This window comes from Xenopus tropicalis, chromosome 1 (assembly GCF_000004195.4).
Source record: "Xenopus tropicalis strain Nigerian chromosome 1, UCB_Xtro_10.0, whole genome shotgun sequence".
Taxonomy (NCBI): domain Eukaryota; kingdom Metazoa; phylum Chordata; class Amphibia; order Anura; family Pipidae; genus Xenopus; species Xenopus tropicalis.
In genome coordinates this window covers 203,532,934-203,558,079 of record NC_030677.2, presented here as the reverse complement: position 1 = coordinate 203,558,079, position 25,146 = coordinate 203,532,934, and the positions used below count along the sequence as shown (strand labels likewise).

General features: G+C 44.3%; 2 protein-coding genes across 5 annotated transcripts; both read left to right on the top strand.

Moving 5' to 3' along the window:
* The first annotated feature begins 241 nt into the window (after positions 1-241).
* poli (polymerase (DNA directed) iota) lies at positions 242-14,144 on the top strand. Of its 3 annotated transcripts, none has more exon segments than NM_001032308.2 (10): positions 242-390; positions 3,987-4,109; positions 5,931-6,095; positions 6,708-6,857; positions 7,652-7,888; positions 8,588-8,766; positions 9,958-10,049; positions 10,851-10,984; positions 11,332-11,534; positions 11,887-13,290. In NM_001032308.2, coding segments are annotated over 10 exon segments (2,229 nt in total). In that variant the 5' UTR covers positions 242-281; the 3' UTR covers positions 12,724-13,290.
* A 1,935-nt stretch (positions 14,145-16,079) lies between these two features.
* Positions 16,080-24,943, top strand: stard6 (StAR related lipid transfer domain containing 6). 2 transcript variants are annotated; one of them, XM_031894881.1, is made up of 8 exons: positions 16,080-16,397; positions 17,678-17,918; positions 19,673-19,764; positions 20,142-20,191; positions 21,697-21,823; positions 22,064-22,181; positions 22,577-22,670; positions 24,023-24,943. In XM_031894881.1, exons 2-8 carry the CDS (start codon positions 17,903-17,905, stop codon positions 24,168-24,170), a joined length of 645 nt encoding a protein of 214 aa, XP_031750741.1. In that variant the 5' UTR covers positions 16,080-16,397; positions 17,678-17,902; the 3' UTR covers positions 24,171-24,943. The 2 variants fall into 2 exon arrangements, with proteins under 2 accessions (XP_031750741.1, XP_012822495.1); XM_012967041.3 differs by lacking the exon at positions 17,678-17,918 and having other exon boundaries at positions 16,082-16,397.
* The last annotated feature ends 203 nt before the right edge of the window (positions 24,944-25,146 follow it).

Below are 25,146 nucleotides of genomic sequence, written 5' to 3'. Positions count from 1 at the left end.
CGCAGAGCCGCACTGCTGGCTTGTGCCTCACCTTGTTCTTTCCTCCTATCGCAGAGCCACACTGCTGGCTCAAGACCCGCCCCTTGTACTTTCCTCCTATCGCAGAGCCACACTGCTGGCTCAAGACCCGCTCCTTGTACTTTCCTCCTATCGCAGAGCCGCACTGCTGGCTTGTGTCCCTCCCCTTGTAATTTACTCCTATCGCAGAGCCGCACTGCTAGCTCAAGACCCGCCCATATCCCTTGCTCTGTGTGTGAGGAAGGTGCTGGGTTTTGGGCTCGATGGGCTCCCCAGGGGGCAGTGAGGATGAGGCTGAAGAGGAGGAGGAGGAGGAAGCGGGCTGGTTGTGCAAAGCTGAGAGCCCAAGCCGTGTCGGTGTGGAAGTACCATGTAAATAACAAGGGGTCTTCCCCATGCCCAATGCTCCTACAGCAGCAAAGGCCTCCTATCTCCTCTCAGTGTTGGCATAGAGACAGGGGTGGGGGTGGCACCTCATGTGTAACATGGCAATGAGCCCTATAGTCAGGGGCAGATAGCATGGCTGCACATCTGTGTTTCTAAGCGACTTCCAAATCTCTGTATTCTGTTCCAGTGGCTTTAGAGTTATTTGTAAATGGGGTATCTGGCTACTTACAGTCTCTGCACTGCTTGTTCTGCTTGTGCATATAACTGTATATATAGTTAATAATGGGCGAGGCTGGCATTAGGAAGTCTGTGGGTGCTGCAGGGCATTGGGGGGTTCTAGTGGCAGGTAACATTGTGCGCAGGTGTTTTTGTGGGGCCTTGGTGTGATGAAACCTGGTAAAGTTATGGGCAGCAGCAGGCAAAGGCCGGGGTTGATGCCTGGGGGTCCCCCCCCACCCCAGTTGTGCCATCAAACCCCTCCCCCCACCATGTACCCCCCTTCCTCCTTGCGCCCGTGATGGAGTGGAGTGAGCGGACTGGGTCGGTGGGGGCCACAGGGCGAAGGCTACAGCGCCGCGGTTATTCTTTATCTCGGCCAGCAGCACCTTTGATTTTGGCCTTTGAATGAATGAATGGTTCTGCCTTATGAATTCCAATAGGAAATTAGATCAGAACCGGCGCCGAGATTGTTCTCTAATCCTCTCATACAGAGTGACCCCCAAAACCTTTCTTTTTGTGAATTCTGGGCGGGACAGGGTTTCCCAATGCCCAAAACCTTTCTTTTCTTGAATTCTGGGCGGGACAGGGTTTCCCAATGCCCAAAACCTTTCTTTTCTTGAATTCTGGGCGGGACAGTTTGAATTAGAAAATGACTTGTTTATGGGTTTCTCAGTTTATCACAAAAGTATCACTGGAAAACAGGTTGTTGTGGTGGGTGTTGAGGAGGGTGAATCCAAGGAAAGCCGTGGGGCCTGATGGTGTGGCTGGATGGGTGCTGAAGGATTGTGCGGACCAATTGGCCCGAGTCCTTACTTGGATTTTACTAGGAATTTAATTGGTCTCAGGCTATGGTTCCATCATGAACTTAAGTCGTCCATTATTGTTCCACTGCCTAAAAAGCCCATTACGTTTGAATGATTTTCGTCCAGTGGCACTTACATCGGTCATCATGAAGTGCTTTGGGAAACTGATGCAGAGTCATATTATTGCTTGTTTACCAGTAGACTTAGATCCCTTTCAATTTGTGTATAAGGCAAAGAGATCTACAGAGGATGCGGTGGCTATAGCCCTTCATATTGCTTTGAGTCATCTGGAACAGCGGGGGAGTTACGCTAGATTGCTTTTTGTGGATTGCAGTTCAGCATTCAATACTCTCCCGCGATGATTGGTGTCTAAATTGGTATACTTGGGACTTCCATTATCTACTTGCAGTTGGATACTGGATTTTTTAACTGGTTGGTCTCAGAGGGTCAGGTTGGATTCTTAGATCTTCAGGCTGAATACCGGCTCGCCACAGGGCTGTGTGCTAAGTCCGCTCCTCTATACCCCTCTACACATATAACTGTGTTCCTACTCACCTCAGTAATAAGATCATTACGTTTGCAGATGATACAACGGTAATTGGACTCATCTCAGGCAGGGAGAGTGAGATGGCATAGGAATGAGGTAGAGCGGCTGTCAGAGTGGTGCAGTGTAAACAACTTGCAACTTAATACCTCAAAGACAAAGGAGTTGGTGGTTGACTTCAGGAGAAATAAAACTGATATTCAGCCGCTTAAGATTTCTGGGGTATGTGTGGAGAGGGTTTTGGAATTTAGGTTCCTAGGTATTGAATTGGAGGAGGAGCTGTCTTGGAGGGCCAATACTAGGGTGCTGCCGGGGAAGGTGCAGCAGAGACTGTATTTTTTGCGAATTCTTAGAACTGTCTCCCTAGGAATTTACTTCTTGCCTTTTACCATTGTTCCATCACGAGTGTACTCACATATGGACTCTGTGTGGTATGGCAGCTGTACCTTATCAGATGCAAAGGCACTCCATAGAATTATTAGGGCAGCAGAGAAAATAGTGGGCTTCCCTTTACCTTCCCTGGAACAAATTTACAATTCCCGATGCCAGAAAAAAAGCTTTGGATAATATACAAGATCCATCACATCCCAGTCACTCCTTTTTTCAGGTTTTGCCATCAGGCAAGAGATATAGGGTAATGAGAGCAAGGACAAATCGCTTGAAAAATGGTTTTTATCTAAAGCGATTATGGCTCTCGATTCGAAGTAGAGAGAATTGTTAAATTGCATGTTAAATTGTTAGTGCATTTGTGGATATTTGTTCTTGGTGTGTTATTTTTGTATAGTGCTTTTGCATTGCTTTGAGTTGATTGTTTGCAATTTTGTTGTCCAAGTGATAATGACAAAGATTATTCATTCATTCATTGTTGTAAGTGGTTTACTACCTGTAACCTTCCACGTATGGCATGGTATCCCCACTCCTTGCCAAAGGCCTAGGGGACAGTTCAGAAAACAGGCCTTTTTCTACATTTTACTCCATTTGGGTAACCCATAGCAACCATTCAGTAGTTGTGATAATTAACCGCTAGAGGAGCAATTTGTTTGGCAACCTGCTTGGTTATAATGGGGTTAGTTAATTAAGTTAAGGGAGTTGTAAATCCAGCCATGATAGAAATTACCAAACAAACAATTATAGATGCAAGAAAATTCACCAATGAGAATTCTATTGATAAAAAACGTTATTATACATTATGCAAAAGAATTGACCAATGAGAATGCTGATTCCCAGCACTGTCAGGCATCTTGCTGTTATTTTACACATAGAGAGATAATTATGTCACTTTTTGACTTTATTAAATGACACAGGAATCAGACATGGGGATAAAGGGACAGACTTGTTCAGTGCTGGGAAACTGTGCTTATTGCTCCCAACTCCAATTGCAGGAACAGAGAACAGGGAGCCGGATTTACACAGATCAGCTGGGATTCTCATTGGAGGATTTTTTCTTTTTAAAGCAGTCGCTGGCTGGGGAGATTTGGGGAAAAGTTTAGGAAAAGCTTTATTGTGCAATAGTGTAATACAACCTGGATGTTGCTGGACTACAGCTCCTAGAATACCTTTATTATATGTTACATTATTCTAGGATTTGTAGTCCAGCAACAACTGAGTAAAGTTTGATTGAGCAGTGCAGCAGGGTTTACATCCCCTTTAAAGGACTCATTTACCTGAAAAATGCTCTGCTGAGCACTTTTGCAATAACGTTATTTTATTTTCTAGTTTTCAAGATGTTTGTGTTTTTGTGCACTAATAATGACCGTAAAACAACAGCGCCACCTGCTGTCTATTTCAGCTGACTGGAAATGCTAATATGCATATGAAAATCAGTATCTGGTTCGGTTTTTGGACAAATCTTTCAAAAAAGATTCAGGGTTTGGCCAGAACATAAAATAGAGGATTCCTTGCACCCCTAATTGCTTTGTGAGTTCCGTTCCCCTACAATATTTGTCAGCCCCTCCCCACTCTTCATATTCACAATTATTATTAATAATAACAATAATAATATACTTTTTTCACAGGTCCCAAGAGTGTGGGGAGATCGGGCACCAGTGCAAGCCGAGTAATTGTGCACATAGACATGGATTGCTTCTATGCACAGGTTGAAATGATCCGAAACCCAGAACTGAGGAATAAACCCCTAGGTAAGTGATTTCTGGAAAGGGAAAACAATCACAGACTGAAATGTCTTTTACAAGGAACGTTCACTTTAACATTAACATTTACTTTCAGGTAGAAAAAGGAATTGTACAACACTAGGCAGCTGTGTCTTTATTGCTTCATTCTTGCTTTCTTTTAATTAAAACTTTATGTTCCAAATTATCACAGTGCTGTCTATCTCTTATAGCGTGCCAGTTATCTGAAATATTGAGGGAGGGATTAACATAGTAACATAGTAAGTTGGGTTGAAAAAAGACACACGTCCATCACGTTCAATCATAATGCCTATATATAACCTGCCTAACTACTAGTTGATCCAGAGGAAGGCAAAAACCCCATCTGAAGCCTCTCTAATTTGCCGCAGAGGGGAAAAAATTCCTTCCCGACTCCAAGATGGCCCCCAAGATCAGACCAGTGCCTGTATTCCCTCACTTGCTAAGAAGCCATCCAGCCCCTTCTTGTACCTATATAATGTATCAGCCAGTACGACTGGTTCAGGGGGGAATAACTCAACCTCACAGCTCTCACTGTAACAAACCCTTTCCCAATATTTAAACAGAACCTCCTTTCTTCTAAACGGTGGTTCCGTTTATATAATGATTAGGGTGCCAGATGCAGCCCTCTGTGGAAGCCATAAACAGGCAACAGGTTATAACAATCTATCATTTGGCACTATAGTAATAACAATCACGTTCCTCTGTACTAGAACTGTACTGAAATACTTGATCATCAGGTATGAATCCACCTTGTTGGCAATGTAATTGAGATCATGCACAATATATTGTTTACCATTTTTCTATCATTTTGGTGCTAATTCATTCATACTAACACTGTTTAAGTTTACCCAAGACATTTAATAAAATGAGCATCCAAGTATGAATACACAACTTACTTGAACACACTCACGATTTATAGCTAACAGGAATCACCACTGAAATGTACTGGAATTTAATTGAAGCTGACCTCATATGTTGCTTTTGCTCTCATTATATACAAAGCTATTGTAATTGCTATATTATACTATAAACTGTTTTAATTGCTATATTATAAAACTGTTATAATAAAAAAAAACAAATACTAGAAGAAAAAGAGTTCCCTGTATAACTCAGCCTGCAGCCTTGTGCCTTTATATGGGCACAGAACCCCTCAGTGACTGCTAATATCCTTATCATTTACAGTAGGGGGTACATTATCCCTTATAATACATGAGTGATACTCAGAGTTCCCTGTATAACTCAGCCTGCAGCCTTGTGCCTTTATATGGGCACAGAACCCCTCAGTGACTGCTAATATCCTTATCATTTACAGTAGGGGGTACATTATCCCTTATAATACATGAGTGATACTCAGAGTTCCCTGTATAACTCAGCCTGCAGCCTTGTGCCTTTATATGGGCACAGAACCCCTCAGTGACTGCTAATATCCTTATCATTTACAGTAGGGGGTACATTATCCCTTATAATACATGAGTGATACTCAGAGTTCCCTGTATAACTCAGCCTGCAGCCTCGTGCCTTTATATGGGCACAGAACCCCTCAGTGACTGCTAATATCCTTATCATTTACAGTAGGGGGTACATTATCCCTTATAATATACTTTCCTTGACCTCCATAACCTTTCTGAAATTTCTGATATCTAATTTACAGGAGAGGTAGCCATTCTAATACATGTGCAGCGCTGCAGTATATGTTGTTACATGAATGTGGTTAATAGCGGAATGCTCACAGCGCAGACCGACCACACATACTGCAGAGAGCTATTACTGTTTGAAATGAAACTTACAGTCTGTATTTTGATGTTACAGGGATTCAGCAGAAATATATTGTGGTCACGTGCAATTACGAAGCCCGAAAGTTTGGGGTGACAAAGCTGATGCTGATCAAAGATGCGAGAGAGAAATGCCCGCAGTTAGTGCTGGTTAGTGGGGAAGATCTGACGCCCTACAGAGAGATGTCTTACAGAGCTACCGGTACCGGTCCATTCATTCTCACTATGTGCTGGGATGGTGCAAAGCCAGAACTATACCTGGGATTTATGTAGCAGGGAAAGGGTCATTCCTTCACAATTACGTTGTTAGACTGTTGATTTACCAGTTTGCTAATAGTTATGTTACATAAAGAGCAGGGATGAAGTTAATTGTAGCCACAGTCAGGCTTGAGGTGCAGCAGGGGACGGTATAGCACAAGAGAAAGCCGATTAAACTGTTAAATGTATTTATGGTATAAGGTTATTACATATTGCAGCAAAGAGCTAGAGGCATAAATCGACGCAGCTGTCCAGCTGCTGTGACAGTACCCATCATGCTCAGCCAGCGTAGGTATAACACTACCCATCATTCCCAGCGTAGGTATCACAGTACCCATCATGCTCAGCCAGTATGACCATACATAGCAAATATTAGATAATAAATCAGTATATAGGACTTATTAATATCTAATTGATGTAGAACCTGCTTTAGTGCTCACCCTCAGTAGCTGCTTGCCCCTTGGATCCCCTACATGAGCAGGTTGTGGGGCGGTGCCAGTGCTGGGGTTGGCACTTGGGTGCCTCGGGCTGATGGGCTTCTCTCTATCCCCGGTAGAACTGCTGGAGGAGTTCAGCCCCCAGGTTGAACGACTCGGGTTTGATGAAAACTATATTGATGTGACCGAGCTGGTGGATAAGAAGTTACAGGAGGAGCGTGGGAATGGCAGGAACCCTGGGGTGTGCGGCCATGTGTACAGCGATCAGAGTAAGTCACTGCAAGCAGCTCATACACTGGGTGTACTATTCTGCCTGCTACAGGCTAGATTTTTCTTTTATGTTTAAATTTAAAATGTCGCATGGGGCTAGCCATATTTTTAATTTCCCAGTGTGGCACAGCCATGTGACCTGTGCTCTGATAAACTTCAGTCACACCTTACTGCTGCGCTGCAAGTTGGAGTGATATCCCCCCCCCCCCACTCCCAGCAGCCGATCAGCAGAACAATGGGAAGGGAGCAAGATAGCAGCTCCCAGTAGGTATCAGAATAGCACTCAATAGTAAGAAATCCAAGTCCACCTTGGGACTCCTCCAGTTACATGGGAGTAGGAGAAACAATAGGTTAGCTGAAAGCAGTTCTAATGTGTAGCGCCGGCTCCTTCTGAAAGCTCAAACTCAGGCACACTTTACTGCTGCGCTGCAAGTTGGAGTGATAACCCCCCCCCCCCCTCACCCCCAGCAGCCGATCAGCAGAACAATGGGAAGGGAGCAAGATAGCAGCTCCCAGTAGGTATCAGAATAGCACTCAATAGTAAGAAATCCAAGTCCGGCTTGGGACTCCTCCAGTTACATGGGAGTAGGAGAAACAATAGGTTAGCTGAAAGCAGTTCTAATGTGTAGCGCTGGCTAAAAGCTCAGACTCAGGCACAATGCACTGGCGCCTACACACCAATATTACAGGTACAAATACATACTCCCCTGTAGGTAACAGTAGTGCTGTTGGTGCTGGTTCTGCCCAGGCAAGTCATTACTGTGCATACCTATGTACATACATTTTGCCATAGAGATGAATGTAAACAACTGGGCTCACGTGAGGATCGCGGCAGGCTCTCACATCGCGTCAGAAATCAGAGCAGCGTTGTACAACAGACTGGGTCTCACTGGGTGCGCTGGAACCGCCTCCAATAAGCTTTTGGCCAAATTGGTTTCTGGGACACACAAACCAAACCAGCAAACTGCGCTGCTCCACGAGAGTCACAGTCACCTGATCAACAGTCTGGATCATGTCAAACAAATCCCTGGTACGTGAAGGTATCTGCTGGGGTGCCATTTTGAAAATAAAGGGATACAGTTTTGGAAATACTCTCAGGCTTGCAATTTCAACTGCTATCTGGTTGCTAGGTCTTCACTGCCCTAGTGACCAAGTAACAGTTTGGAATTCAGAAGATAAGATCAAAATAACAACTAAAAATAAGAATGACCGTGAAAATGAACCCTCACCGTTAGGGTCCATTGGTTTTTGGATTGGCGGGGTCAGTGACCCTGGCAACCACAAGCTTTTTTTTTTTCTTTCACTTGAAAAATTGCAGTTTAGAATTTATTTAGTCAGTGAAAGAATTGGCCAAAGGTCTCATTTTTGCAGCGTCAATAACACATGTAGAAGGTAAATATACTCCGAGTGTCTGTGCGTCGCTGCCATCTAGTGGTTGTTCATATATCACCTGTAGTACAGTTGTGCAATTCTACGGCACTGGATTTGGCTTCCATATGTATCACATGTGACAAAGCTTTTAATAGGAGCTCCTCCATTTTCATAAGTCTCTTTGTTATAATATGTGAAAATTGCTTTACTTTTTAATATATTTGACTCCCCCCCCCCCCCTTTGACTGGATTTGTAGGACAACTTTCTTGCCTGCTGATCATAAACCTAAATCTGGACCTTTTGTACGTGCATAAGGAGGTGGCTCGCGTTGCTTACCATGCCTTGCTTCTCCTGCAGGGATTGGCTACAAAACCAGTAAGCGCCTTGAATCCCTCGGCCTGAGCAGAATCAGTGACTTGCAGGCCTGCCCTATTACATTGCTAGAAAAGGAGTTTGGTAGTTCAGTCGCTCACCGAATCCAGATGCTGAGCCGCGGAGAAGACGATTCAGCTGTAGTGCCGTCTGGGCCTCCCCAGGTAGGGACAGGTAATATGCAGTATGCTGTCAGTAAAGGTGACCATACATGGGCAGATTCCAAATGCTGATTCAGCAGCTTATTTGCCCATTTATGGGCACCCCCGACGAGCCTGCCTAACCGATATCTGGCATAAAATTGGCCAGATCTCGATGGGGCAGGTTTGATTTTCCCCTCAGATTTAGGTCTTGCTGATATGGTCCAATGGCCCATATACCCTCCTTTTTAATTAGATCGAATTAGCCCGATATCGCACAGTGTATGGCCACCTTTAGGGACATGTCCAATCCTGTTAAGGAGAAGGAAAGGCAAAAACTCAGTAAGCTTTATCAGAAAGGTCTATGTAAATACAGCCATAAGCACTCACAGAAACGCTGCACTGAGTCCTCTATCAAAAGAAACACAGGATTTCTTGTCCCCTTTTTTGGGAACATGTTCTTTGGCATCAGACTTCCTCTCTTTTAGGGCTCCTTCAGGTTTGGGGCTTGAGTCTGCTCAGTTCTCTCCCCCTCCCTTCTCGTGCTCCCGCTCCCCCTCCCATAAGAATGCATTAGACCTCACTTCCCCCACCCTTAAGAATGTGTGATCTGAGATTCTGACGGCTATAACTGCAGCAGGAAGCTACCAAGACCAAGCTAAAATGGCAGCTGCTGTCAGAGGGAGCTTTTAGGGCTCTTACTCGGATATAGTAAAGCTTTCTGCAGAATAAATATAGTGTTCTAGGTGGCACTGATGTGGTGAATCTATTGGCAGTAAAATGCCAAAATGACTTTCCTTCTCCTTTAAAGCTATCTGTGCTGTGATTGGATAGCCAAACAGTTTGCAGAGATGGAGGTACCTGAGGGTGGCTATGAGAGACCATACTATCCCCCTTATAAAGGGGGATAGGGCTGCTGGAGAAGGTGCTTTCTCTGCAGCCCCCCTTTGATTTGTATCCAGAGTCCATTCATCATAATTTGGATTGGGCCTGTATTGGGCAGCAGCTAACTGAGCCAGCCCAAAGCTAAATAACTGGGAGTGATACTTTGCAGCCCGTCTGTGTGCATAATTGCATTACTCTGTGTAATTACATTAAGGACGTTCCTTATTATAGGAAGGGAGAGTGGGACAAAATAGTAAACAAACACAATTTATAGAAAGGGTTTTATTTCTCTGAGTGTATAAAGACTATTTTCTGCTTCTTGTTTTTCAGTCCATAAGTGATGAAGATTCCTTCAAAAAATGTTCCACAGTGAGTGAAGTGAAGATCAAAATGGAAGAAAGACTGAGGAATCTGTTAGTTAGGTGAGTACTTAATGAAGGTGAACCCCTAATATGTATGTATGTATAACTTTATTTATAAAGCGCCACAAGGGTACGCAGCGCTGTACAATCTTACAGAATACAAAATTACACACAGGGGGGACAAGTGATATAATAAATAAATACAATAAATACATATATGTATACATATATATATATATATATATAAGTGCCATGTGGTATGAGACACAGTAGGAAGGAGGTCCCTGCCCCGTAGAGCTTACAATCTGAGAATATACCTGTCACTGTAATCTGTTCCTTCAATAAGTAGGAATAAATCCCATTTTTATATGCTGAAATCCAGCTGCAAAACAGTTCTTCTCTTTCTGCATCATTTGAAATCCTGGCAGGGGAGGAGGGACTAAAACACTGATGTTACAAATTGTAACAACTTCCCCACAGCTTACAGACAGCATGCAGGGACTACATAACCCACAATGCATTGCCCTGTGATGTTCCTTTCCTTATTGACATCACGTGTGCAGGGAATTGTGGGATTAAATCTTAGGAAAAACATAATGTATATTGCACAAGTGCTCAGAGAAGCAGAAGCAGTTTTGCATTGTTATATGTTAAGGTGTATGTCCGTTTTAATATATAAAAAAAATTTAGGTTAACGAGTAGCACTCGTACATCATACTAAAAGTTAATTGAAACTTGAACAGCCCCTTTAAAGGAACAGATCTAATACAAAGCATTTTGGGCAGTGCATTTCCCCATTGCAACCATTTAGTCTCCCTTCTTTCTAAATAAATCTGACAGCGCTGCCATTTATTCCCTTAGGATCTCCAAGGATGGAAGGATCCCCCACACGCTGCGGCTCACTATACGCCAGTTCTCTCCAAGCAACAAGTGGTTCAACCGAGAAAGCCGCCAGTGCCCTATTCCAGCGCATATCAGCCAGAATATTGGCGCAGGTGAAACCATGTAACAGCCTAACAATTGTGGAGGGGCAAAAGGGGCACTTTACCTTCTTTGATTATTTTTCTTTTGTATCTCTCTAAGAGAAGGAGATTCTCTAGGCAGGATACATGCCACTGTGCCAGCCTTTGGCTATAGGCAGGATACAATGTGCCACTGTGCCAATAACCCATAGCAACCAATCAGCAGGTGGCATTTACTGGTTACATTTTTGAAAGCACACTTCTTATTGGTCGCTATGGGTTACTGCTTCTGGGCAAACTTAGTGCCCTTTATTGCATATGGGGGTTTACTCTTTGCCAGTTTTCCCTAATAAATGCCTTCTGTTCGCTGTTTGGCGCAGAGTGCCAGGCCGTTCCCGCCCTGATGGAATTACTAATGAGGCTCTTTGAGAAGATGATCGACGTGAAGATGCAGTTTCACCTGACGCTCCTTAACGTTTGCTTCTCCAACCTGAAGGCCTCCAACTCCACCCGCAGCTCCATTGGCTTTTATTTAACTCGAAAGGCACCACCGGCGGCAGCGACTCCACTTAAGGGATCTACGGTAATTGCTTTTGGGTTTCTAACCAGGGGGCTGTTTGGGCCTCTGTGTACTGGAAATACCAGGGTATATTTTGAATTCCAGTCCAGATCTGCATCCAAATCTGTCTATGACCAGAACCTGCTGGGGGGAGGGGACACACTACTGATGTCACCAAGGGGGAGGGACCCTTGAAAGATACTTGCGCTTAGGTCAGCAAGTCCAGAACTAACAGTATCTGGACCCACCACCTGCCGAACCAGAGCAATTAGGCACCCATTTTGTGACCTAGTCAGTACCTTAGGTCCAAAATGAATTATAAAATAATCACAAGTTCATAAACTCTTTGTATAAAATCCTGTTTTTATCCCATTAGGAAGCTGAACAACACACAGCAGAAAGTTTCCCCCTTAAGGAGAATTCTTCGGCCCCTCATACAGCGCCACAGACTGTAGGCCAGCCCACCGCCCCTGTACCGACCAATCATCACACAATGTTGGAGACCCTTCCTGAGGGCATTGACCTGGAAGTATTCAGCCAGCTGCCTGAAGAGATACAGCAGGAAATCATTGCGGGTCAGCGCCATGCAGCAGCATCATCATCCTCGTCAGTAAGAAGTGCCTCAAAAAGCCAGGCAGCGCCCCCTAAGGGCATCCTGAATTTCTTTTCCAGAGCTAAAGCAGCTGATCTGCCCAGCCAGTGTGATGGGGTCTTGTTAAAGGAACACTCACAGACTAACCGGGGTTCTACTGAGGCAACTCAAGGCGCCTCCTCAAACTTTCCTAAAGGGGTAGTAGATGTTCGACCTACTGGGAGTCTCTGGGACCCAAAGCAAGAAATGCATCCATTCGGCCAAAGTTATGATACTGACCAATCAGCAGAAAGATGTGGCACCACAGCAGAGCCTATGGATTCATGCTGTTCTTCTTCCACTTCCTGTGGGCAGCTCCCCCCGCAGAGTGCAGAAATGGAGTGTGCCAAGGCTGGGGGTGACCAGGAGAGGGCGCCCTTTCCTCACAGCGTTGATGTCAATGTCTTTTCCCAATTGCCCGAGGAGGTGCAGAGGGAACTGATGGCGGAGTGGAAACAGTTAAAGCCCACCCCGAAAATCCCAGTGAGGAAACAGAGTGAGAAGGCGAAGGCCTCAAGGGGCAAAAGGACTGGGGCATCAGCGGGGGCCAGCAGCCTGCTCAAGTATTTCAAGCCCAGTTAGCCCCCCCCCCTCATTTTAGCTTCTATCAATAAACCACCTGCTGTGTAAAAAGATAGGAATATTTTCCCTGTGCCTAAAGGAGTCATTGTGCCTACTGCTCTCTCTACTCTGTATGTGTCATTTACAGATCTAATAACCTGATTGGTCTCCTTAATGATCACATGCCCCAGCCCTACCCCACTAGTGACAGGTTTCCTTGCATCTTTAAAGGATAGTTCACCTTTAAGTTATAGAATGGCTAATTCTAAGCAACTTTTAAATTGTTTTTTAGTTTTTACCTTTGATAGTTATCTGCCTTCTGCTGTCAACTCTTTGCCACTTTCAAATGGGGGTCACTGACCCCGGCAGAAAATGATTGTTCTGTGAGGCTACAATTTTATTGTTATTGTTGCTTTTTATGACTTATCTTTCTATTTAGCCCCTCTTCTATTCATATATCAGTCACTCTTTTAAACCATTCCCTGGTTACTAAGGTAAACTGGACCCTAGCAACCAGATAACTGCTGAAATTCCAAACTAGAGAGCTGCAGAATAAAAAGTAAAATAATAAAACAAAACTACTAATAATAAAAAAATGAAGACCAACTGCAAATGATCTCAGAACAGCACTCTTTATATGATACTAAAAGGTGAACAACATCTTTAAGAGAGAGGGGCTCATTTACGAATGTGTAAAAATGGGGTTGGCGGCTACCATTGTGGGCTGCATCAGAGCAAGTTTGAATCAATTGCTGACCAGGAGTATGTGCTGTATATCACTTTTTTTTTTTTTTGGTGGAGGGGGTATTATAGATCTTATATTTGATTCTACATTCTCTGGGAGTTGGGCATTACTTCATGGAACCACTAGATGGCAGGGTTTCACAGGAGCCTGTGAGTGAGGTTTAACTGGTTGCGATAAAGAATGAAATGCTAGCTCTTGTAGAATAAACAAACCTGCAACAATTTGGTGCAGGGAGTTGTAGTACTACAACATCCAGAGGCAAAAGATTTGGTATCACTTTTGGTGAACTTTGCATTGAACTAATTTTTTTTTGTGCCTACAGTTGCCCAGTGCTTCTCACTGCGCTCAAACAGGATCTTTTAAATGTGTCCCCATTTATGCTGCATCCAAAGTTGCTATTTTTTACATTTTATTTAATGATTTATTTTTTTTTATCCACCACTGACACCTACTGGACACTCTCCTAACTGCACAATAGCCACAGTTTAACTCTATCACCCCATCTAGACAGTGGGGGTCGCTGAAGCTCTGGCCCTTTAAGGTTGTTGAGCCAATGGCCTGCCTAGCAGTATATAACAGTCTAAAACTGCTAATATCTCTGAATCCACTTAAAATAGAAAATGTAAATGGCAAAAGTGCTTGGGTGCACCCTGAGTTAGTTTACAACAAGAAGTAATACAGGGGTGGTAAAGTTAACTCTTAGCACCAAGTTGATCCAGGTACCGGTCCAATTGCCATCTTGGCGTCCAAAAGGACTTTATAGACACGTGTTTCTGTCAAACCTCATCTACTTACCCCTCACCCTGATAGGGAGAGACCCACTTGTACTAGGAAATGGCCCAATGGCGTTTAGTAAGAACAGTAAAGCAAATGTAGAGGCTTTTTATTGGCCTGGGCAACAAGAAACACCAGCCTTGTGTTTGGCATCACCGAGAGATCCCTCAGCAATGGTAGCTCTGCAGCCATTCTTCCTATAGGCAGTGGCATGGTCAGGCCCGGACTGGCAAATGCCAGAGGGGCTGCTGTAAGATGCCAAATGCCAGAGGGGCTGCTGTAAGATGCCAAATGCCAGAGGGGCTGCTGTAAGATGCCAAATGCCAGAGGGGCTGCTGTAAGATGCCATAGACACTCACTATTTATTGGGCTGTTTGGGCCTCTGTGTATTTTTTTTTTCAATCCCAGTCCTGACCTGTCACTAGATGTTATGGGGTCCAGAGCAAATTAAATTTAGACACCCCCCTAAAGGTTGGGAACAAGTTTCTAATCATGAAATGAATCTGCTTATTGGTCACTGTCCTCTGGGACCCTCCCCACTGCCTCCTAAGCCCCCAGCATCCATAGGGTCTGCTTCCTCTATAGCAGTGGTTCTCAACCCTCCTAATGCCGAGACCCTTTAATACAGTTCCTCATGTTGTGGTGACCCCCAACCATAAAATTATTCCTAAGACCATAGGAAATATGTGTTTTCCGATGGTCTTAGGCGACCCCTGTGAAAGGGTCGTTCGACCCCCAAAGGGGTCCCGACCCACAGGTTGAGAACTGCTGCTCTATAGTGATGTATATTAGTCATGTGTGGGTCAGCAAAAACTCAACCCCCACCCGACCCTAACCCACAGAACTTATATGCTTATACAAATACAAAGGTACTTGAGTAAACCCAGGGCTGGAGCAGGTTGGCGCTGTATCAGATGCCAATGCAGATCCAAAGTGATATGGAGCCATCCTGGCCACACCTGTCATGCCATGTGGCTCCGCCCCCGCTCCACTGTATTGGACGATATTGTAGGATGATAATGTAGCAGGTAAGTTTTGGGTATACTGACACTGGGGGTTGCCTCCTGTTACTGCAGTTTTATTCCTATTAGGGATTAACATTAAATGGAAACTCTTTTCAAAAACTATTTTTATGTTACCTACTGCTGTAAGGTGCCAGACAGTCGCTATTGGACCTGCGGGGGCAGTTTGGGCCTCTGTACTGGAAATACCAGGGACTATTTTGTATCCCAGTCCAGACCTGCTTTCTAATATACATTTATTTTTAAAATTGTCACTGATTTTTAAAATTATTTCTATGTGCAATTGTTATTAAAGCAGTGTCTGTCCCTTTCTGTGCTCCGGTTCTGACAGAAGTTGGTTCTGTTCCAGGCCTGTGACTCAGGAGTCGGAACCAGCAGTGCAGAGAATAGAAAGGGGCAGACAGATACAGATTTTAAAAGGGTGGTTTACCTTCAGGTTAACTTTTAGTATGTTATAGAATTTGCCTATTCTTAGCAACTTTTCAATTGGTCTTCATTTTTTACCTTTAATACTTTTTTCATTATTAGCCTCCTTCTTCTGACTCCAGTTTTTAAACAGGGGTCACTTTTTATTACTTATCTTTCTATTAAGGCCCTCCTCTATTCATATTCCCATCTCTCTTTCCAATCACTGCCTGGTTGCTATGTGAAATTGGACCATAGCAACCAGATAGCTGCTGAAACTCCAAACTGGAGAACTGCTGAACAAAAAAACAAAATAACTCAAAAAAACGCAAATAATAAACAAAGACCAGTTGCAAATTGCTCTCTACATTATACTAAAAGTTAATTTAAAGGTCAACTACCCCTTTAATAGCAAATGACATATACAAGCAACTTTACAATGTGATATAAATGTATTTTGGAATGCTGCTTAGAACTGTATTTTCTTTTAGAGAGCAAAATGCAAACAGTGGGTGGAGTTCCTCTTTGAAGGAGAGTATGTTTCCTGGCGCCAGTACTTAAGATGGCTGACTTTGCTTCACACCGGGCCATGTGACCTATGAGTCACGTGGCAGACATGTACAGTTGCTGATTTTGAACTTCCTGGAAGAATAACAATGAGTGGTTCTATCAGCGACTGACAGATCAAAGTTCAGAGCAGAAGGTTATTAGATCTGAGCAGCCAGCGTCTCCTCTCTGCAGCCAAACGGGTAAGTTCCTGCCAACCATTAATAGTCTCATTCATTGCCCTCCCTCAGGGATCCCTTGGCAGCATCTCTGCAGGGTGTAATTGTGTAGCCACTGGCTGAGTAGGGCCATAAAGGTGCACAACCTCGGCTTGCTGTAGCAGTCGGCTTTCATTTTATCCTGTATTCATGCCATATTCTACTTATCTATCTCTCTATCTGTCTGTCGGTCTATCTATCTCTCTGTCTATCTACATACACCAGGGACGTGCAGCCTGCAACCTTTCAGCCGTTGTTGAAATGCAACTCCCGCCAATTATATCACAGCCCCAGGCTATAAAACTGCCGGTATTGCTCCTTTATCTGAAAGAAAGGAAGGGGAGTGTTGTAGTTCAGCTTTATCCCTTCAGAGACTGTGCTACATTATTGGGACACCTGGGGTCAGTGACATTATATATGGGAGAGGTGCACAAGAGTTATCGGGGCAGGAATAAAAGAAAGTGGTGCCAGTGGGTGGGGCCAGTGGACCAACCCAGGTCCCATTGGTCAGGGTCGGACTTGGCCGCCGTGACACTGGGAAAATACCCGGTGGGCCCCAACGGCCCAGACTCGACCCTATTGCCGCTTCCCCTGTCCACCCATGTTCTCCCCTGACGCGTTTCACATACGCACACTCAGGGGAGGACATGAGGCGGGGGCCTCTGTGGGGGGTTAGGGGTGCGCACAGGGGTCCCTGTGGGGGACGCAGCCAGCAGAGGCACCTTGGGGGGTGCGGGGCCCCTGGGGCTGCACCCCCCAGTCAGACCCTGCCATTGGGTCTCCGGATCCCAGTGGGCCAGTCCGACCCTGACTTAATCAATGACTTTCTTGGACACTTACATATAGTTGGTTTTGACTAGTGATGGGCGAAATGTTTCGCCAGGCATGGATTTGCGGTGAATTTCCATGTTTCGCCATTGGTGGATTGTTTCGCGAAACGGATGAAAAAATTTGCCGCGGAAAAATTTGCCGCACGTCAAAAAATTGTCGCCGGCGTCAAAAAGGAATAGTCGCAGGCGATGAAATAATAGCCACGGGCGACAAAAGAATAGCCATGCGACAAAATAAAAGCCGCGGGCGACATTTTTTTTTGCCGCGCGACATTTTCTCTGTTTCACAAATTTTTCGGATCTTTTGAAAGATTCGCGAATTTTACGGTGAAACGGAACAGATTCGCTCATCACTAGTTTTGACTTGTTACGTGGCAGACAGCAGGTAAAAATGCCTGTAAGGCCCCTTATATTGTGTATGTTTGTGCGAGACAGGTGCTGGGGGTCATATCCCCAGGGAGTTGGCAGTCCTTCCACAAACAAACCATGTCTGTGTTTTTGACCCTGGCAACTGACCCTGCCGCTGACTCCCCTGTCTGGTGACGGGCCCTAGAGACAACCCCTCTGCCCTCTTTGGTTCGAGGAAATGCAGGAACGTGCTTAGCAAAACAAACAAACAAGGTGCTGCGGGGAGTCCAATCTACAACCTGTGTTGCTGGAATGTGCCGGAGGCAAGGTATGAACTCAGCCAGGGGCTCAAAGTGCAAATCCCATTACCTGTCGGGCAGGGCAACCAGTACCAAAGGGGCAGTAATACTAGCAGTGAGGAACTCATACCAGCGGTGGGGCTGCTTACGGATAAATATTTATAACAGCCACCAATAATATCACATTTTTTCTTCTTTTGATGATAAACTCTTCATTGTTTTCTATGGATCACTTGTCACGTTAGGCCTGATGCTGGCAGCCCCCTACAAGCCAGATATGGGTCCCCCACAAGCCATATTGAGACAGTAACTGGACCCATGTGAGGTAATGATCCACTATTTGCTATCTGAGGCCTCTTGTTAGCATTTACAGCTAGAGAAGGAGGAATTGGGTTTAAGCAATGTAAGTGTTGGATCATTATTTCCCTAATGACATAGGGGTTAGGTGACATCTCTACATGCACAGACCAACCTGGGGTCTCTCCGAACAGTCGTGGGTGAGGTTGAGGGATATTGTGCAATGTGCTTGTTTAAGGTAGCCATACACGTAGCAATTACGATCTTCGATCAGACGTCCAGGGCTGAATAGTCAGATATGGAGGTAGAAACAAAAGAAATTGTAATGTAGATTTTTCTAAAGCACCTTCAACTGCGCCCAATCAAAATCTCTTAACCCGATCAATTGACGAGACGATATCCGCAGCCTTTGCAATTTCGGTCGTCTCGTTGACCCGCCATACATGCACCTAGGTTTCATATTTTATCGGTGCATGTATGACCAGCTTTAGGCCTATAGATAGATATCATTGATCCATTCACATGGTCCCATCATGGACGAGAAGTTGCTCATGATTAACAGGATAGTGACTCTCACACAAGGCCCATGTAACACTGGATTGTAGAGTAACAAAAGGCAAATGCCCAAATATGGAGCATTTTATAAATAAAGATTTAACTTTTTAAACCTTCGATCAGTGGCGGTACCTCAGTTCCCTACTAATTGGATGTCCTACTATGGCCCAGTTATAGTCCTCATTTGTGTGGAGAATCTGTGGCGCTATTTGATAATTGAGGTGAACCATCTCCATCCAATCAACCTGAACAAGCTGGAGCAAACGTGCCTGCAAGAATGGGCTGCCACCTTTTAGTTGCTTTGCCAGTGACTTTAGGGGGCAGGACAGATGCTGAGGGGACGGAATAGTGACATTTAGGGTTGGGCTTAGCATCCAGCAGTGATTGATGCAGTTTGGGCCTCCTACGTGCAGAGTTTTGTCTGGGTTTGAAAGTCCTACCGGGGCAGACAGTTGTTAACTGGACAGTCCGTGTAACAACCAAGCTGTCTGGTTTAAAATTGGACAGGTCGAATGTTAAGGTGCCCACCTCGCCAAGCGAGAGGATCTTCTCCCGATATCCCCACCTATGGGTGGGCGATATTGGGCAAATGTAGGCTAATTTGATCGTTTGGCCCTGGGCCGAATTCTAACGGCGGCAATGGCACAGTCGGTTCGGGGACTGCATCAACGAGCCGATGTGGTCCCCAATCCGACTAAATCTTTTAAACTGCCAGATTGATATCTGGCCAATTAAAGGGCAGATATCAGTTAGGCATTGCCGTCGTTCCTGCCCCTACACGGGCCGAATCAATCCAAGGGACCAATATCGGCAGCTACAATCAGCCCATGTATGGCCACCTTTAGTCTACTAATGCTCAATCTGCGATAAACATAGACCACACAAGGGTTAAGCGCCTCTGCACTATGAAATAATTCCTGTTTGTTCTTAGAGATGGACTATCAGAAGACTGCGGCTGATGTTGCGCAAAAGATTTTATCGTACAGCCAAGACACATCAGGGTGGAAAGTCTCCAAGTCAACAGTAAGTAAATACCAGGACCAAGATTGTTAGGTTAGTTAGATTGCGTCTAAGGCAAGTGCCACACAGGGGCAGATACTCAGGAGCATACACCATATTTAGAGAAAGTAATGCATATGCCTGCACCCAAGCCAACACCATGGTTCTGGGTGCAGGCAAAGAAGAAGGCTGATGCCAGCGTAGGGCTGGATACTCTGCCTGCATTTATCCACAGGCCCAGAATCTGCCCAGTGTGGCACTAAGGATTTTTTCAGACTCCATGGGGCCCACATTGTGGCTTAGCATTAAGCTGTGCAAAGGAGAAGACTGGGCAGTTAGTAGAGCAGAAGGCTACAGGGTTATGATATCATTTATTTGACATTTATTTATTTCTCCCTTAGAAAAATATAGTTGTCTCCTGGAAACCATCCAAGGAATATTCCGGAAATATGTAAGTATTCCGCACATCCTTTCCAGTCTTACATCTTTAACTACAACATCTCAATGTAGCTCCATTGGAATAAATAGTGGCTGTTGATATGACTCCTGCCTCAGGAACTGGGAGGGTCTGCCCAGTGTGAAGGGTAAAGATTTGTGCAGGAGTATTCTGGGTAATTGAAATTACAGCTCTCGATGTACCATGCCAGTTTTGAGGTCACGGTACATATAGTGGGTCCTGCTGTCTGTGTTGGGCTGACCCATCCCAAAGTGAGACAGACCTGGCCTGTCACTCTGATTTATATTCCTGGGCCTGATCTAACCATCACCAATTTCACCAGAGGGAGTGATGCGAGTGTGACTATATAAATAAACGCTAAGTAAATAGTGGGGCTGGGACAGGGCAGTGACATTAGGGAGAGGCTGGGCTGGCAGCTAATATGGCCGCCACGTACCTGGTCAGCCTGGACCCGCAGGTCCCAGAGGTTTTGGTAGAACCTGCACATCAGTAAATAAATACCTGTTCTGATCCTGTTACAGACTTTTGGCCTGACCTTAAGGTCCCCATACACTATAAGATCCGCTCGCTTGGCGATGTCGCCAAACGAGCGGATCTTTACCCGATATCCCCACCTACGGGTGGTCGATATCGGGTAGCAACTTGCTTTAAAAAAAAAATAATCCGATCGTTTGGCCCTGGGGCCAGTTCGGGGACCGCATCAACGAGCCGATGCGGTCCCCGATCCGACTGGATTTTCTAACCTGGCCGATCGATATCTGGCCAATTTCAGGCCAGATATCGCTCGGCCAGGCCGGTCGTTTCTTCCCATACATGGGCCGATTAGCTGCCGAATCAGTCCAAGGGACTGATATCGGCAGCTTCTATCGGGCTGTGTTTGGGGGCCTTTACTCTGCATGCCATAGCCATTTCCCAGAACTTGGACTTTGGAGATTGAGTAATGCCCTCTGTTGCTTTGGCTGACTCCAGACCTACTTTCTTGCCCTGTGTCCTTCTTGGTTCTCAATCCCAAACTCTAAGATCAGGGTCCCCTCACAGTCCTGTTAAGCCCGGGGTTCCTACAGCAAAAAAATCCAGTAGCACACTGAGGTTGCAACCCGTGTAAAGAAGTTTTTATTTGCCCAAGTACATACAAAAACAAGAGCAAAGTTTCGGGCCCCTCCGGACCATTTCTCGAGCTACTGGATTTTTTTGCTGTTGGATATTGACCTCCATGCAAGGTGAGGTTCTTCCAGTATTTGCACCTGATACCCGTTTGGGTAGGTTACCAGAGAGTTGAGCTCCCCAATACTGCTATTGCTAAGCCCAGGGTTCCTGACATCTAGAAGCTCCTCCTATAAACTTATTTGTTTCTGTCCCCGCCCAGTTACCTAGCATAGCATTGTACTGTGTCACTGTGTATAGTTGATTTAATAAATGCCATATACACCTAATGATGGCTTGTTTGCAACAAACCCAAAACACCAAAGTGATGCCAAGTGTTTTCCTTCCCACAACAGATACCGTGGAGAGGGGATAATCGAGGAAACCCCAGAGAAGCTCGTCCCATTTCTGTATCTTGCGGAGTACAGGTCCAAGTGGGACAAAGCACTGCAGTTTTATGACATTTTAGAGCATATTGACAAGGTAATTTACTTATCACAGGAAATGATTGAGGCACATCGAGTAACACCACATGCAACACGTAGGGATCATTTTCTGTACAAGTATGTACAGGGTATTGCAGGCTGGTAGGACTGACCCTATACTGACTGCTTGTTGGTCCATTATATAGAAAATGTTCCCTATTTTATGACACTTTTCATTATGGTTTGGTCTCATTCAAATCAGACTTTGTCTTCAGTGTTTATATTTTATCTACTATAGGACACAGTGATCTGCCACTCTATAAGCCATAGCTATGGGATGGGTCTAATTTCATCAAGAGAATTTATTGATCTGGTACATATCAAGAGATATGATGAAGGCGTGATCACTACTAACTGTGAGTAAAGACTTCTATGTGCTTGAACTGTCTCTTCACATGACCAGTTAGACCATGAGAAGGTTCCAACCCAGAACAACCCAAGGCACTAAGACCATTAGAGTGAGAGTAACTGACCTACACATAATCAGATCCTATTCTAACACCACCTTCAGGGTATTTCCCTTTCCTTATCTTTTAAAGAACAGGGAAAGGCTATTTCATTCATTTGTTCTCTTTAACCCTTCCGTGGCCCTATTTGCTTGCTGCCAAATGGGCATTTGAGCAATATAGATCTATCCCCAGACTATTCTGCGTTCTAGAATTCCTATTGTCGCTGTTTGTCCATGATTTCTGCTGCTATGTATTCATTCCATCAACTGAATTCTTCTTCTGTTTGCCTTATGTTCCGACAGCTATAAGTGTGGACTATGCAGGCTGTCCGGTATCTAGCTCACACGTCCGAGGCTTTAATAATCCATGTGGATATGTCTGTTCCCCGCTCCCTGAGTAAGTCTAAAGAACAAAAAGTTGTGAAATGGTTGCAACTGTCAGACTGTTTAAAATGACTTGCTTTTGAGTAAACTTACTGAATTGGCAAAATCATATTACCTATGAATGGAGACTATTGCTCAGCCGGCTGTCATTGAGTGGCACATGTATCAATTTATTTACACCAGTGGAGAAAATGACCCATATGCTGTTAGGGTGAAGACACACAGAGCTACTTAGTAGCAGTTACTTGTCATGGCTACTAAAACAGACAATGCTGATCATTTACTGATAATTGTCTCTACGTGTGTTTTAGCAGAGGCAATTCTCAGTATTGTCTATGGCAGGGGATTTTCTGGCGTTTAGTAGCTGTGACAAGTAGCTGCTACTAAGTAGCTCTGTGTGTCTTCACCCTTATATCAGGACCCTGCAGCCTAATGGAGCACATTAGAAAGCAAAAGACTTAGTACAGGTAAGGGACCTGTTATCCAGAATGCTCAGGACCTGGGGTTTTTCAGATACGGGGTCTTTCTGTAATTTGGATCTCCATACCTTAAGCCTACTGAAAAATCATTTAAACATGGATTAAACCCAATAGGGCTGTTCTGTCCCCAATAAGGGGTAATTATATCTTAGTTGGGATCAAGTACAGGTACTGTTTTATTATTACAGAGAAAAGGGAATCATTTAACCATGAAATAAACCCAATAGGACTGTTCTGCCCCAATAAGGGGTAATTATATCTTAGTTGGGATCAAGTACAGGTACTGTTTTATTATTACAGAGAAAAGGGAATCATTTAACCATGAAATAAACCCAATAGGGCTGTTCTGCCCCAATAAGGGGTAATTATATCTTAGTTGGGATCAAGTACAGGTACTGTTTTATTATTACAGAGAAAAGGGAATCATTTAACCATTAAATAAACCCAATAGGGCTGTTCTGCCCCCAATAAGGGGTAATTATATCTTAGTTGGGATCAAGTACAGGTACTGTTTTATTATTACAGAGAAAAGGGAATCATTTAACCATGAAATAAACCCAATAGGGCTGTTCTGCCCCCAATAAGGGGTAATTATATCTTAGTTGGGATCAAGTACAGGTACTGTTTTATTATTACAGAGAAAAGGGAATCATTTAACCATGAAATAAACCCAATAGGGCTGTTCTGCCCCCCAATAAGGGGTAATTATATCTTAGTTGGGATCAAGTACAGGTACTGTTTTATTATTACAGAGAAAAAAAATGTACATTTTTCACTTATAATGGAGTCTATGGGAGATGGCCATTCAGTAATTTGGAACTTTCTGGGTAACAGGTTACCAGATAACTGATCCCATAACTGATCATGTTGTTTATTTTATTCCCAGGAATCCAGAGCATTCCAAACTTGTCGTTTTTATCCAGCCGGAGCTAGGAGGTTTGCTTCCTCGTTCATTGGTGGAAACGGCCCTTCCAAACAACGTCTTCAATCTCATCAAAGATACCAAAGAAGGAGTGAAAAAGCTTCTCCCTTAAATAACAGTGAGGGGATTACCAGGCAGGGAAGACTTCTAAGCACGTGTAACGGACACTGCTCTTCTACTTCAGAAGAAGTATGGCGAGATATATCAATATTCAAAAAATCTTTCTAATTTTTCTCAGCAAATTTTATCCTGAGAAACATCGTGGAACATTTCTCGACTTTTCTCTTTTACGTTCTCGGGTATTTCTCAAGCGTGGAAATGCCGGAGAAATATTTTTGACAGTTCTGCAAAGTCCCAATAATGGTGCAGCAACCGGGGGATTCTCATATAGAAAAACTTTCATCCAAGATGCGCTCATTGGTTTGGAAGGATCGCAGTAGAAAAATCGATATATAGACAAAAAATGTTGATCCGCTGGAAAAAATATTGTTTCTTCAGCTCACAATCCAAATACCTCAACGTTACGTCGGACCTCAGCGAAGCCGGATCCACCAGAAATACTGATTACCTTCATTTGTTTACAGAAAACAAAGCTGTACCTCCCTGTGTACTGTAGTCATTCCATAGCGTTCAGTTGCACGTTTATACAATGGTGGGTCCACCTTCCTATAAGGCAGTAGAAGGGATAGGGTTCTAGGTTTACCAAACCCAGATATGGTGCTTTGCCTTCAGAGGATTTTAAAGGGAATGGAAAATTTGCAAACGACATAGAACTGAGATTACTGTTATAGAGTCATGCTGTCCAGCTGCAGGCTGAATGGGGCCCTCCTAGGATTTATGTTTTTGGCCCCTATACTTCCATAAAGTTCTTTGGATTACAGTGAAGTTGGTGTATTATTCAGAAAAAGATAGACACCCTTATTATAAAGCATCTAACAGGATGTGCATAGGCAAGTAAGATGGCCATATATATATATATATATATATATATATATTCACATATGCTGCCCAACATTTCCAACTAATATCAGGGTCAGACTGGGCCACCGGGACACCAGCAAGAATCCCGGTGGGCCCCGGCGGCCCAG